At 57.7% G+C, this 11,704-nt stretch overlaps 1 protein-coding gene across 9 annotated transcripts; it reads right to left on the bottom strand.

Moving 5' to 3' along the window:
- Positions 1-243: 243 nt before the first annotated feature.
- LOC122127590 (arylsulfatase L-like) lies at positions 244-11,704 on the bottom strand. Of its 9 annotated transcripts, XM_042702108.1 has the most exons (11): positions 11,149-11,704; positions 10,018-10,178; positions 8,990-9,151; positions 7,083-7,204; positions 5,948-6,070; positions 5,200-5,626; positions 4,347-4,483; positions 3,033-3,167; positions 2,781-2,943; positions 1,769-1,890; positions 269-1,168 (listed from the first exon to the last, which is right to left on the bottom strand). In XM_042702108.1, coding segments are annotated over exons 2-11 (1,740 nt in total). In that variant the 5' UTR covers positions 10,020-10,178; positions 11,149-11,704; the 3' UTR covers positions 269-821. The 9 variants fall into 9 exon arrangements, with proteins under 9 accessions (XP_042558043.1, XP_042558042.1, XP_042558046.1 ...); XM_042702109.1 differs by lacking the exon at positions 1,769-1,890 and having other exon boundaries at positions 244-1,168; positions 4,351-4,483; positions 10,018-11,704; XM_042702112.1 differs by lacking the exons at positions 7,083-7,204; positions 8,990-9,151; positions 10,018-10,178; positions 11,149-11,704 and adding exons at positions 6,304-6,462; positions 6,660-6,930 and having other exon boundaries at positions 270-1,168.

The following is an 11,704-nucleotide window of genomic DNA, read 5'->3' as shown; positions in this document are numbered from 1 at the left end:
TGGGAATCCCTGGGTCTGAGAATCCCCAGATGTGAGACTCTCTGAATGTGAAAATCCCCGGATGTAAGAGTTCCCCAGATGTGAGAATCCCCGCATGTGAAAGTCTCTGGATGTAAAAGTCCCTGGATGTGACAATCCCCGGATGTAGGAATCTCTAGATGTGGGAATCCCCGGATGTGAGAATCCCTGGCTGTGGGAATCCCCAGATGTGAGAATCCCTGGATGCGAGAATCCCCAGATGTGGGAATCCCCGGGTGTGAGATTTCCCCAGATGTGGGAATTCCCCGGTCTGAGAATCCCCGGATGTGGGAATCCCCGGATATGAGAATCCCCGGATGTGGGAATCTCTGGATGGGAGAATCTCTGGATGTGAGAATTTCCGGATGTGAGACTCCCCGGATGTGAGAATCTCTGGATGTGAGAGTCTGTATGTAGGAATCCCCGGATGTGAGAGTCTCTGGATGTGAGAATCCTCGGATGTAAAAGTCCCCGGATGTGAGAGTCTCTGGTTGTGAGAATCCCCGGGTGTAAAAGTCCCCGGATGTAGGATTCCCCAGATGTGTAAATACATCCCCGGGAATCCCCGGATGTGTCACCAGAAGTGAGAATCCCCGGATGTGAGAATCCCCGGATGTAGGAATCCCCGGATGTAGGAATCTCTGGATGTTAGAGTCTGTATGTGGGAATCCCCGGATGTGGGAATTTCTGTATTTGAGTATACCCAGATGTTTAATACCCGGATGTGAGTCCCCGGATGTGAGAGGCGCAGGCCAGGATCTGCCGTAGCCCCAGGGAAGTTGGTGGTTGGGGTCGGGTCGGGGTCAGAGGTCGGGGATCAGGTGGTCGCAGGCACAGAGCAGTCCGGGCGAGCAGCAGGGCTGCAGGCGCGGGCTCCAGGTGTTGTGTGCAGGGGCGAGGGGCGGGGCCGCGAGGGGGCGGCGCATGCGCAGCATCCGGGCCACCGCGGCCTCCACGCGCCTGCGCGTCGCCATCAGGCCCTGCAGCGGGCGGGTCTCCCCCGGGTCCGCCGTCAGGTCAAAGAGCAGTGGCCGCCGGTGGCGGGTCATTCGCCGCCCCGAGCAGGCGCAGGCAGGGAAACCGAGGCAGGTGCCCGAGCCCGGCGGATCGAAGCGTGGAGTGGCGAAGTGCAGCTTCCACACCGTGTGGCCTGCGGGGGGTGGGGGAATAACATCCAGGGCCTCACATCCGGGGATTCCCATCCGGGAATTCACATCCAGGACATCACATCCAGGGATTCCCATTCAGGACTTCACATCTGGGTATTCACATCCGGGGATTCCCATCTAGGACCTCACATCCGGGGATTCACATGCAGGACCTCACATCCGGGAATTCACATCCGGAACCTCACATCCAGAACCTTACATCTGGGGCTTCACATCTGGGGATTCACATCTGGGGCTTCACATCCGGGGATTCACATCGGGGGGGCCACATCCGGGCATTCACATGTGGGACCTCACATCCGGGGACTCACATCTGGGGATTCCCATCCGAGGCCTCACATCCGGGATCTCACATCCAGGGCCTCACATCCAGGGATTCTCATCCAGTACCTCACATCCGGGAATTCCCATCGGGGACTTCACATCCGGGGATTCCCATCTCATGACTTCCATCCAGGTCCTCACATCCCGGGATTCCCACATCCGGGTCTCCCACCCCCAGGCCTTGCATCCGGGTCCCTGCGCGCATGCATGCAGCTCCCTCCCCCGCCCCAGGGCCCAACTGAGGTCGAGGCACTCACTTGAGCGGTCGAACCAGCGCACGGCGTGCAGCCGGGCCTCGCAGTAGTGCAGCAGGAAGTCGTGGCCTGCGGCCTGCGCCGTCCCCAGCAGCGCGGGCATCAGGTCCCGGCCGTCCACCTCCCTGCGGGACCCGGATGTGCAGGCTTCTGAGCGCTCAGAGACCCGGATGTGCAGGCCAGAGCCCCCAGAGACCCGGATGTGCAGGCCAGAGATCCCAGAGACCTGGATGTCAAGGCTTGAGCCTTTAGAGACCCGGATGTGCAGGCTTCTGAGCCCTCAGAGACCCGGATGTGCAGGCCAGAAATCCCAGAGACCCAGATGTCCAGGTTTCTGAGCCCCCAGAGACCCGGATGTGCAGGTCTAAGACCCAGGCCTCTGGTCTTAGAGACCTGGATGTGCAGGCCTGAGGCCTCAGAGACCCAGATATCCAAGCTTCTGAGCGTTCAGAGACCCGGATGTCCATGCTTCTGAGCCCCCAGAGACCCGGATGTGCAGGCCTGAGATCCCAGAGTCCCAGATGTGCAGGCTTCTGAGCCCTCAGAGACCCAGATGTGCAGGCCTGAGCCCTCAGAGACCCGGATGTCCAGGCCTGAGACCTGGGCCTAGGTACTCAGAGACCTGGATGTGCAGCCCTGATGCCTTAGAGACCCGGATATGAAGGCCTGAGTCCTCAGAGAACCAGATGTCCAGGCTTCTGAGTGCTCAGAGGCCCAGATTTGCAGGCCTGAGCCCTTAGTTACCCGGATGTAAAGGCTTCTGAGCCCCCAGAGACCCGGATGTCAAGGCCTGAGCCCTGGGTCTTGGGTCTTAGAGACCCGGATGTGCAGGCTCCTGAGCCCCCAGAGACCCGGATGTGCAGGTCTGAGCCCTCAGAGACCCGGATGTGCAGGCTTTTGAGCAACCAGAGACCCGGATGTGCAGGCCTCAGCCTCCCCCCCTCGGGATCCCCGAGGCCCAGGATGACCCCCCTTCTCCTCCACCCCGTGGGGACCCAGGCCGGCGAACTCCTACCTGTCCGCCGGAACCCAGCCCCCGGCCAGGCGCACCACGGTGGGGAACAGGTCCATGAGGCTGGTGGGCTCAGGCACCAGGCGCCCTGCGGGCAGTGTCCTGGGCCAGCGCACCAGCCCAGGGACCCGGATGCGGCCCTCCCAGCCGCCCATGCCTTTGCCACCTGCAAGGGGGGGGCGGAGGGCAAAGGTCAAGGGGCAGGGTCGGGCTGCGTGGGAGGCCCCGCCCACCCTGCCTCAGTTTCCCCCTCGCCTCGGTGCACGCCGTTGGAACCCCCGAGGCGGGCGCCCCCAGCCCGGGCCTCCAGTGAGGCACCGTGGTCCGACGTGAAGTAGACGAGGGTGCGGCGCCCCAGCCCCGCACCGTCCAGCGCTGCCAGCAGTCGCCCTGCGGGAGGGGGGGGGGGAAATGGGTCCGTGCCTCAGTTTACCCCCAGCATCCACCGTGCCTCAGTTTACCCAACATGCATCATGACTCAGTTTACAAATTTCCATCGTGCTTCAGTTTATCCTCAATGCCCAGTGACTTAGTTTACCCAACAGGCACCCACCGTGCCTCAGTTTACCCCCAACGCTCACCGGGCCTCAGTTTACCCAAATGCACTGTGCCTCAGTTTACCCCCAACATGCACTGTGCCTCAGTTTACCCAAATGCACTTTGCCTCAGTTTACCCAAGTGCACCGTGCCTCAGTTTACCCTAAACATGCACCGTGCCTCAGTTTACCCCTATATTTGGGCCTCAGTTTACCCAAGTGCACCGTGCCTGTTTACCCAAATGCACCGTGCCTCAGTTTACCCCAACCCGCTGACCCCGTCCCCGTGCCTCAGTTTACTCCCATCCCGGTGCCTCAGTTTACTCAACCCACTCACCTCGTCCCCGTGCCTCAGTTTACCCAACATGCACCATGTCTCAGTTTACCCAACATGCCCAGTGACTCAGTTTACCCAACATGCACCATGCCTCAGTTTACCCAAATACACCGTGCCTCAGTTTACCCAATACCCAGTGACTCAGTTTACCCAACATGCACCGTGCCTCAGTTTACCCCTATACTCGGGCCTCAGTTTACCCACATCCACCGTACCTCAGTTTACCCAAATGCACCGTGCCTCAGTTCACCCTGAACATGCACCGTGCTTCAGTTTACCCAACATGCACCGTGCCTCAGTTTACCCAAGTGCACCGTGCCTCAGTTTACCCCCAACATGCCCAGTGACTCAGTTTACCCAAATGCACCATGCCTCAGTTTACCCAAACCCCATGCCTCAGTTTATCCCCAACACACTGACCCCGTCCCCGTGCCTCAGTTTACCCAAATGCACCGTGCCTCAGTTTACCCCAACCCATTGACCCCGTTCCCATGCCTCAGTTTCCCCCATCCCGCTCACCCCATCTCTGTGCCTCAGTTTCCCCCAACCCACTCACCCCACCCCTGTGCCTCAGTTTCCCCATCCCGCTCACCCCGTCCTCATGCCTCAGTTTCCCTATCCTGCTCACCCCACCCCCGTGCCTCTGTTTCCCCCATCCCACGCACCATGCCTCAGTTCCTGCCCCCCCGCACTCACCCACCATCCAGTCAAGCTCCTCCACGTTGTCGCCGTAGGCGCCGTGCGCGCTGCGGCCCCGGAAGGCAGGTGAGGTGACCAGCGGGACGTGGACGTGGAGGAAGGAGACGAGGAGGAGGAAGGGGCGGGCCTGGTGCCTGCGGATCCACGTCAGACCCCGCCCCCACCATCAATAACCTCACTGATAACCGACCTGATCAGGTATTGCCAATAATCGATCAGATGATCGATAATTGATCCTGATCTGATCAGATATTACCAATAATCGATCCTGATCTGATCGATAATACCAATAATCGTTCATGATCTGATCGATAATACCAATAATCAATAGTGATCTGATCAAAAATACCAAAATAGTGATCCAATCAGTTATTACCAATAATCAAACAGATCTGATCAGTTATTACCAATAATCAAACATCTGATCGATATGACCAATAATAGAACATGAGCTGATCAGATATTACTAATAATCGAACAGGATCTGATCAATAATACCAATATTCGATTGTGATGTGATCGATAATACCAATAATCGAACATCATCTGATCGATAATACCAATAATTGAACATGAGCTGATCAGTTATTACCAATAATCGAACATCATCTGATCAGTTATTACCAATAATCGATCATGATCTGATCAATACTACCAATAATCGATCATGGTCTGATCTGAGGTTTACCAGATGTCTCTACAGATCTACTAGATGGAACATCCGGGGACCTGAGGTCTACCAGATGTCTATAGAGATCTACTGGATGTACATCCAGGGATCTAAGGTCTACCAGTTGACTATAGAGATCTAGTAGATGGAATTGGTCCCCCTCCCCGACCCCAGGCTGACCTGTGGATGAAGGCCTCAGCCTCCCGCAAGAAGAGCCCCGCGCTGGCCTCAAACCTCAGAGGCTGCTGGACGACCTGGTGATCCCTCATCAGGAAGCAGTCAGCATGGACGATGAAGATACCCAGGAGGCGGGAGGTGCAGGCCAGGAGCAAGGCCCCACATCCGGGGCCCAGCACCCAGGGCACCCAGCGCAGGCCCAGCAGGCCCGTGACCTTCCCAGCGGCCAGGCAGAGCAGGGAAAGCAGCAGCAGCTGAGCCCCCAGGTCCAGGGGCCCTTGCAGACGCGCTCGCTTCTCCGAGGGCTCCGCTTGCAGGCAGTCCCCCATCAGGGTGAAGGGGACCCCGAAGAAGGAGTCAAACCCGTGGTTCAGGGGGTGGTGGCAGTGGTCAGTGGGGGACTCACAGTTGAGGCCCAGGTGCCATTTGCCTGGAGGGGAAGAGATGGATGGATGAGTGAATGGATGGGTGGATGGATGGGTGGATGGATGGGTGGGTGGATGGTTGGGTGGGTGGATGGGTGGGTGGATGGATGGATGGATGGATGAATAGGGGAATGGGTGGGTGGATGGATGGATGGATGGATGAATAGGTGGATGGGTGGATGGATGGATAGATGAGTGGATGGATGGATGGATGGGTGGATGGGTGGATGGATGGATGGATGGATGGATGGGTGGATGGATGGATGGATGGATGGATGGGGGATGGGTGGATAGATGGATGGGTGGATGGATGACTTCTTTCTTACCTATGAGGCCGGTGGCATATCCCTGCTCCTGCAGGATCTTGGCGAAGGTGATCTCGGAGGTGGGCAGCCCGCCCGACACGGCTGCCCACTGCAGCACGCGCGCCCCGTTGGTGGTCACCATGCCTTCCAAGAGAGAGGAGAAGGACCCTAGGTCAGTGATGATGGCGTCCCGGGTCAGGAGGGGCTATCTAGCACCTTCAGGGGGAAGGCCTGCTGTGTCTGGGATAGCCTGGGACCTGCGCACCCGGGGTGGAAAGGACCCCAGCCCTGTGAGCCCCCGGGGGAAACCAATATGGCATCACTTCCGGTTTCCTGGCGTTTCAGGGGGGAAGTCCCAGAGTCTCAGGAATTTGAACCTGAGATCCTCAGAGTAGTCCTCCCCTCCCTCTGATGGACCTCAGTGCCCTAGATGTTGAGCCTCAGTTCCCTGGATGTTGGACCTCAGGTCCCCGGATGTTTGATGTTAGTATCCCGGATGTTGGCCCTCAGATCCCCGGATGATGGAGTTCAGTGCCCTGTATGGTGGATATCAGGACCCCAGATGTTGGACTTCAGTTACCCAGATGTTGTAGCTCAGTTCCCTGGATGTTGGATCTTACAACCCCGGATATTGGAGCTCAGATTCGAGTATGTTGGCCCTCAGATCCCCAGATGTTGGAGCTCTGTTCCCTGGATGTTGGGGCTTAGGTTCCCGGATGTTGGATCTTAGTACCCCGGATGGTGGATGTCAGGTCCTCGGATGTTGGAGTTCAGTTCCCAGAATGTTAGGCCTCAGATCCCCGGATGTTGGATCTTAGTACAATGGATGTTAGAGATAAGGTCCCCAGATGTTAGAGTTCAGTGCCCCGGATGTTGGTGCTCAGATCCCCGGATGTTGGATCTTAGTAACTGGATGTCAGAGATGAAGTCCCTGGATGTTAGAGCTCAGTGCCCTGGATGTTGGTGCTCAGTTCCCCGGATGTTAGGCTTTAGATCCCCGATGTTGGGTCTCAGATCCCCAGATGTTGGATATCAGGTCCATGGATGTTGGATCTTAGTACCCCGGATGTTGGCTCTCAGATCCCCGGATGTCCCGCCCCCACCTCCCCCCCACCGCCCCCTCCATTCCCCAAATGTCCCAACCCCCCATACCGACCCAGGCGCACAGGGTAGCATCCCGTCAGGAAGGCCGCACGGCTCGGGCTGCAGACGGACGCTGCCGCCAGGTGCTGGGTCAGCCGCACGCCCTCCCGGGCCAGGCCGTCCAGGTGCGGGGTGCTGTGGGGGGAGAGGAAAACTGAGTCACAGCCTAGAACATACGGGGACCTGGGGTTTAACATCCGGGGATCTAATGCACAACATCCCAGGAGCTGAACTCCAACATCCAGGGCCCTGAGATCCCACATCCGGGGATCTAAGATCCAACATCCGGGGACTTGAGATCCCACATCCGGGATACTAAGATCCAACATCTGGGGACCTGAGGTCCAACATCCTGGGATCTAAGGTCCAACATCTGGGGCCCTGAGATCCCACATCCAGGGTACTAAGATCTATATCTGTGGACTGGACTCCTACATCCGGGGATCTAAGGCCCAACATCCGGGGACCTGAGGGCCTACATCCGGACAACTAAGATCCAACCTCTGGGACCTGAGCTCAAACATCTGGGTACCTGGTCTCCAACATCTGGGACACTAAGATCCAACATCCAGGGATCTGATATCCAACATCCGGGGGCCTGATCTCCAACATCTGGGGTACTAACATCTAACATCTGGGAACCTGATTTCCCACATCTGGGTTATACTAAGATTTAACATCCGAGGACCTGATCTCCAACATCCGGGGCACTAACATCCCACATCCAGGGATCTGATATCCAACATCCGGGGACCTGATCTTCAACATTCAGGGAACTGAGATCTAACATCCTGGGAATTGAACTCCAACATCCGGGGACCTAACATCCAACATCCGGGGACCTGAGGTCCACTAGATGTCTATACAGTTCTCCTGGTGGAACATCCGGGGAACTGAGCTCTAACATCTGGGGTACTAACATGTAACATCCGGGGACCTGATATCCAACATCCAGGGCAGTAAGATTCAACATCCGGGGACCTGATCTCCAACATCGGGGACCTGATCTCCAACATCCGGAGCACTAACATCTAACATCCGGGAACCTGATTTCCCACATCCGGGGCATAAGATCTAACATCCGTGGACCTGTCCTTCAACATCCAGGGCACTAACATCCCACATCCGAGGATCTGATATCCAACATCCGAGGATCTGATATCCAACATCCGGGGTACTAACATCTAACATCGGGGACCTGATATCCAACATCCAGGACACTAAGATCTAACATCCAGGCACCTGGGCTCCTACATCCAGAGGAATAAGATCCAACATCCGGGGCACTGAGCTACAACATCCAGGGTACTAATAGCTAACATCCGGGGACCTGAGCTCCCACATTCGGAGCACTAACCTCCAACATCTGGGGACCTGAGCTCCTACATCTGGGGCACTGAAGTCCAATATCTGGGGACATAATCTCCCACATCCGGGGTACTAAGATTTAACATCCAGGGACCTGATATCCAACATCCAGGGCACTAACATCCAACATCCGGGGACCTAGTCTCCAACATACGGGGTACTAACATCCAACATCCAGGGAACTGAAGTCCAACATCCGGGAACCTGATTTCCCACATCCGGGGTATTAAGATTTAACATCCGGGGACCTGATATCCAACATCCGGGGCATTAAGATCCAACATCCGGGGACCTGGTCTCCAACATCCGGGGACCTGGTCTTCAAATCCGGGGTACTAACATGTAACATCCGGGGACCTGATATCCAACATCCGTGGCACTAAGATCCAACATCCGGGGATTTGATATCCAACATCCACGATACTAACATCCAACATCCAGGGAACTGAGTTACTAGATGTCTATACAGTTCTCCTGGTGGAACATCCAGGGATCTGAGCTCCCACATCCGGGTAACTAAGGCCCTACATCCGGGCCTCCCCCTCTGCTCACCGCAGGCTGCGGTTCCCGAAGCTGCCCAGGTCGCCCAGGCCCAGGTCGTCGGCCAAGAGCAGCAGGAAGTTGGGGCGCGAGGGGGCGGGGCCTGCGCAGGGGCCAGGGGGGAGGAGGAGGAGGAGGAAGGCGAGGGGTGGGGCTGCGCAGCTGCTGTGCGACCTGAGGAGGAGAGAGAGGAGGAGGAGGGGTGGATGGGTGGATGGATGGATGGATAGGTGGATGGGTGGATGGATGGATGGATGGGTGAATGGATGGGTGGATGGATGGATGGTTGGATGGATAGGTGGATGGGTGGATGGATGGATGGATGGATGGGTGAATGGATGGGTGGATGGATGGATGGTTGGATGGATGAGTGGATGGGTGGATGAGTGGATGGATGGATGGGTGGATGGGTAGATGGATGGATGGGGGGATGGGTGGGTGGATGGATGGATGGGTGGATGGATGGATGGGTGGGTGGGTGTATGGATGGATGGGTGGGTGGATGGATGAATGGATGGATGGGTGGATGGATGGATGGGTGGGTGGATGGATGGATGGATGGATGAATAGGTGGATGGGTGGATGGATGGGTGGATGAATAGGTGGATGGGTGGATGGATGGATGGATGGGTGGGTGGATGGATGGGTGGGTGGATGGATGGGTGGGTGGATGGGTGGATGGATGGATGGGTGGATGGGAGGAGGGATGGGAGGACTCCCCCTCCCTCCAGGCCCTCTCCTGACCAACATGGCGCCCAGGATCACATCCTTCCCATGATGCTCCCCGTTTCCTGGAAGAGAAGGCCGGAAGCAGGAAGTGGGGAAGAGCTGAGGAACATCCGGCCACCCCAGGGCCAGGCTGCTGTTGCCCCCACCAGTACATCAGCCCCTCACCTTGTCTTTCCAGGCTTGTGGCAGGGCCCTGCAGCCCCCACCCCAGGGCATGGTGGGACATCCGGGGGGGCTCCAAAAAGCAATCGAAGCCCCCCCCACCCCGGGTCCCCACACCTCTCCCCGTGTTCCCCAGAGGACGAACTCACATCCACAGTTCTCTGCCATCAGCGCCTGGGCCTGCTGCTCTCCCTGCCAGCCAGGAAGCTCGCAGGGGTCAAATGTCCACGTCACTCCAGCAGCCAGAACTCCACAACCCCCCTCCAAAATAAAAGTCCCCTTGTTCCTTGGAAAGGAACAGGATGTGGTGCTGAAGGGGAAGGCAGGGAAGAAAGGGAAAAGCCTGGAGTTGCTGGGCTGGGCGCCAAGAAATTGCCAGGCCTGGCAGAGGCAGGAGGAAGGGGAGGAGGGAAACCTCGAGAACTACATGGAGGGCTGCAATAAGAGTCAGGACCGTCAGGGAGCGTGGCCTGTGCCCAGGGGGCGTGGCCTGTGCTCAGTAGGGCGTGCCAGAGCTCAGGAGGGTGTGGCCTGGGCTGGGGAGGAAGTGAGGGACTCAGGAGGGCTTGGCCTGCGCTGGGGGGCGGAAGTGAGGAAGAATTCCATCCAGAAGCAGCATGGCTGCTTTATTGCCTCCGAGTCTGGGAAAGGACCCCAACGGCCAAAGCGCAGCTGGAGCCCGGGGCCAAGGTGTGGAGTGCCCGCTCCGCCCACATCTGGGTTCCACCTCTCACATCTGGGTCTCAACCCCTCACATCTGGGTCCCAACCCTCACATCCGGGTCCAAACCCCTCACATCCGGGTCCTGGCGCCTGCCAGTGGACCTGGAGTTAAGTAACATCCTGGTACTCGCCTCCACATCTGGGTTCCCGTACCTGGAGATCCCTAACATCTGGGTACCGACCCCACATACGGGTTCACGGACCTGGAGGTCCCTAACATCTGGGTACTCACCCCACATCCAGGTTCATGGACCTGGAGGTCCCTAACATCTGGGTACTCACCCCACATCCAGGTTCATGGACCTGGAGGTCCCTAACATCTGGGTAGTTCCCATTCCACATCTTGGTCCTGGACCCTCAGTGGATGTGGAGGGACCTGACATGCGGGATCCCCACACCACATCTGGGTCCTAGACCCTGTCAGTGGAAGGAGAGGAGCATGACATCCGGGACTCCACACGCCACAGCCAGGCCTGTGGATGTGATATCCGGGTCCTGCCCAGCACATATCTGGGTCCCTGCCACAGTCCACATCCGGGTTAATGGACGCGGACTTACATAACATCCGGGTTCCCCATGCAACATCCAGGTCCTGGCCCCTCAGTGGACCTGGAGATAGGTGACATCCGGGTCCCCCAGTCCACATCCGGGTCCTGGCCCCTCAGTGGACCTGGAGATAAGTGACATCTGGGTCCCTGACGCCACATCCGGGAGAGTGGACACGGAGGAGGGTGACATCCGGGTCCCCCAGTCCACATCCGGGTCCTGGCCCTTCAGTGGACCTGGAGATAAGTGACATCCGGGTTCCCCAGGCCACATCTGGGTCAGTGGACACGAATGAGGGAGACATCCGGGTCCCTCCCAGTCCACATCCGTGTACTGGCCCCTCAGTGGACATGAAGGAAGGTGACATCCGGGTCCCTCCTAGTCCACATCCGGATCCTGACCCATCAGTGCATCTGGAGGAAAGTGACATCCGGTTTCTCCATGCCACATCCGGGTCAGTGGACATGGAAGAAAGTGACATCCGGGTCCCTTCTAGTCCACATCCGGGTCCTGGCCCCTCAGTGGACCCGGAGATAGGTGACATCCGGGTTTCTCCCAGTTCACATCT

Source organism: Dipodomys spectabilis, unplaced genomic scaffold (assembly GCF_019054845.1).
Source record: "Dipodomys spectabilis isolate Male_0828 unplaced genomic scaffold, ASM1905484v1 ptg000304l, whole genome shotgun sequence".
NCBI lineage: Eukaryota > Metazoa > Chordata > Mammalia > Rodentia > Heteromyidae > Dipodomys > Dipodomys spectabilis.
Note: the sequence above shows the minus strand (reverse complement) of the source record. Positions and strands in the feature narration are given on the sequence as shown.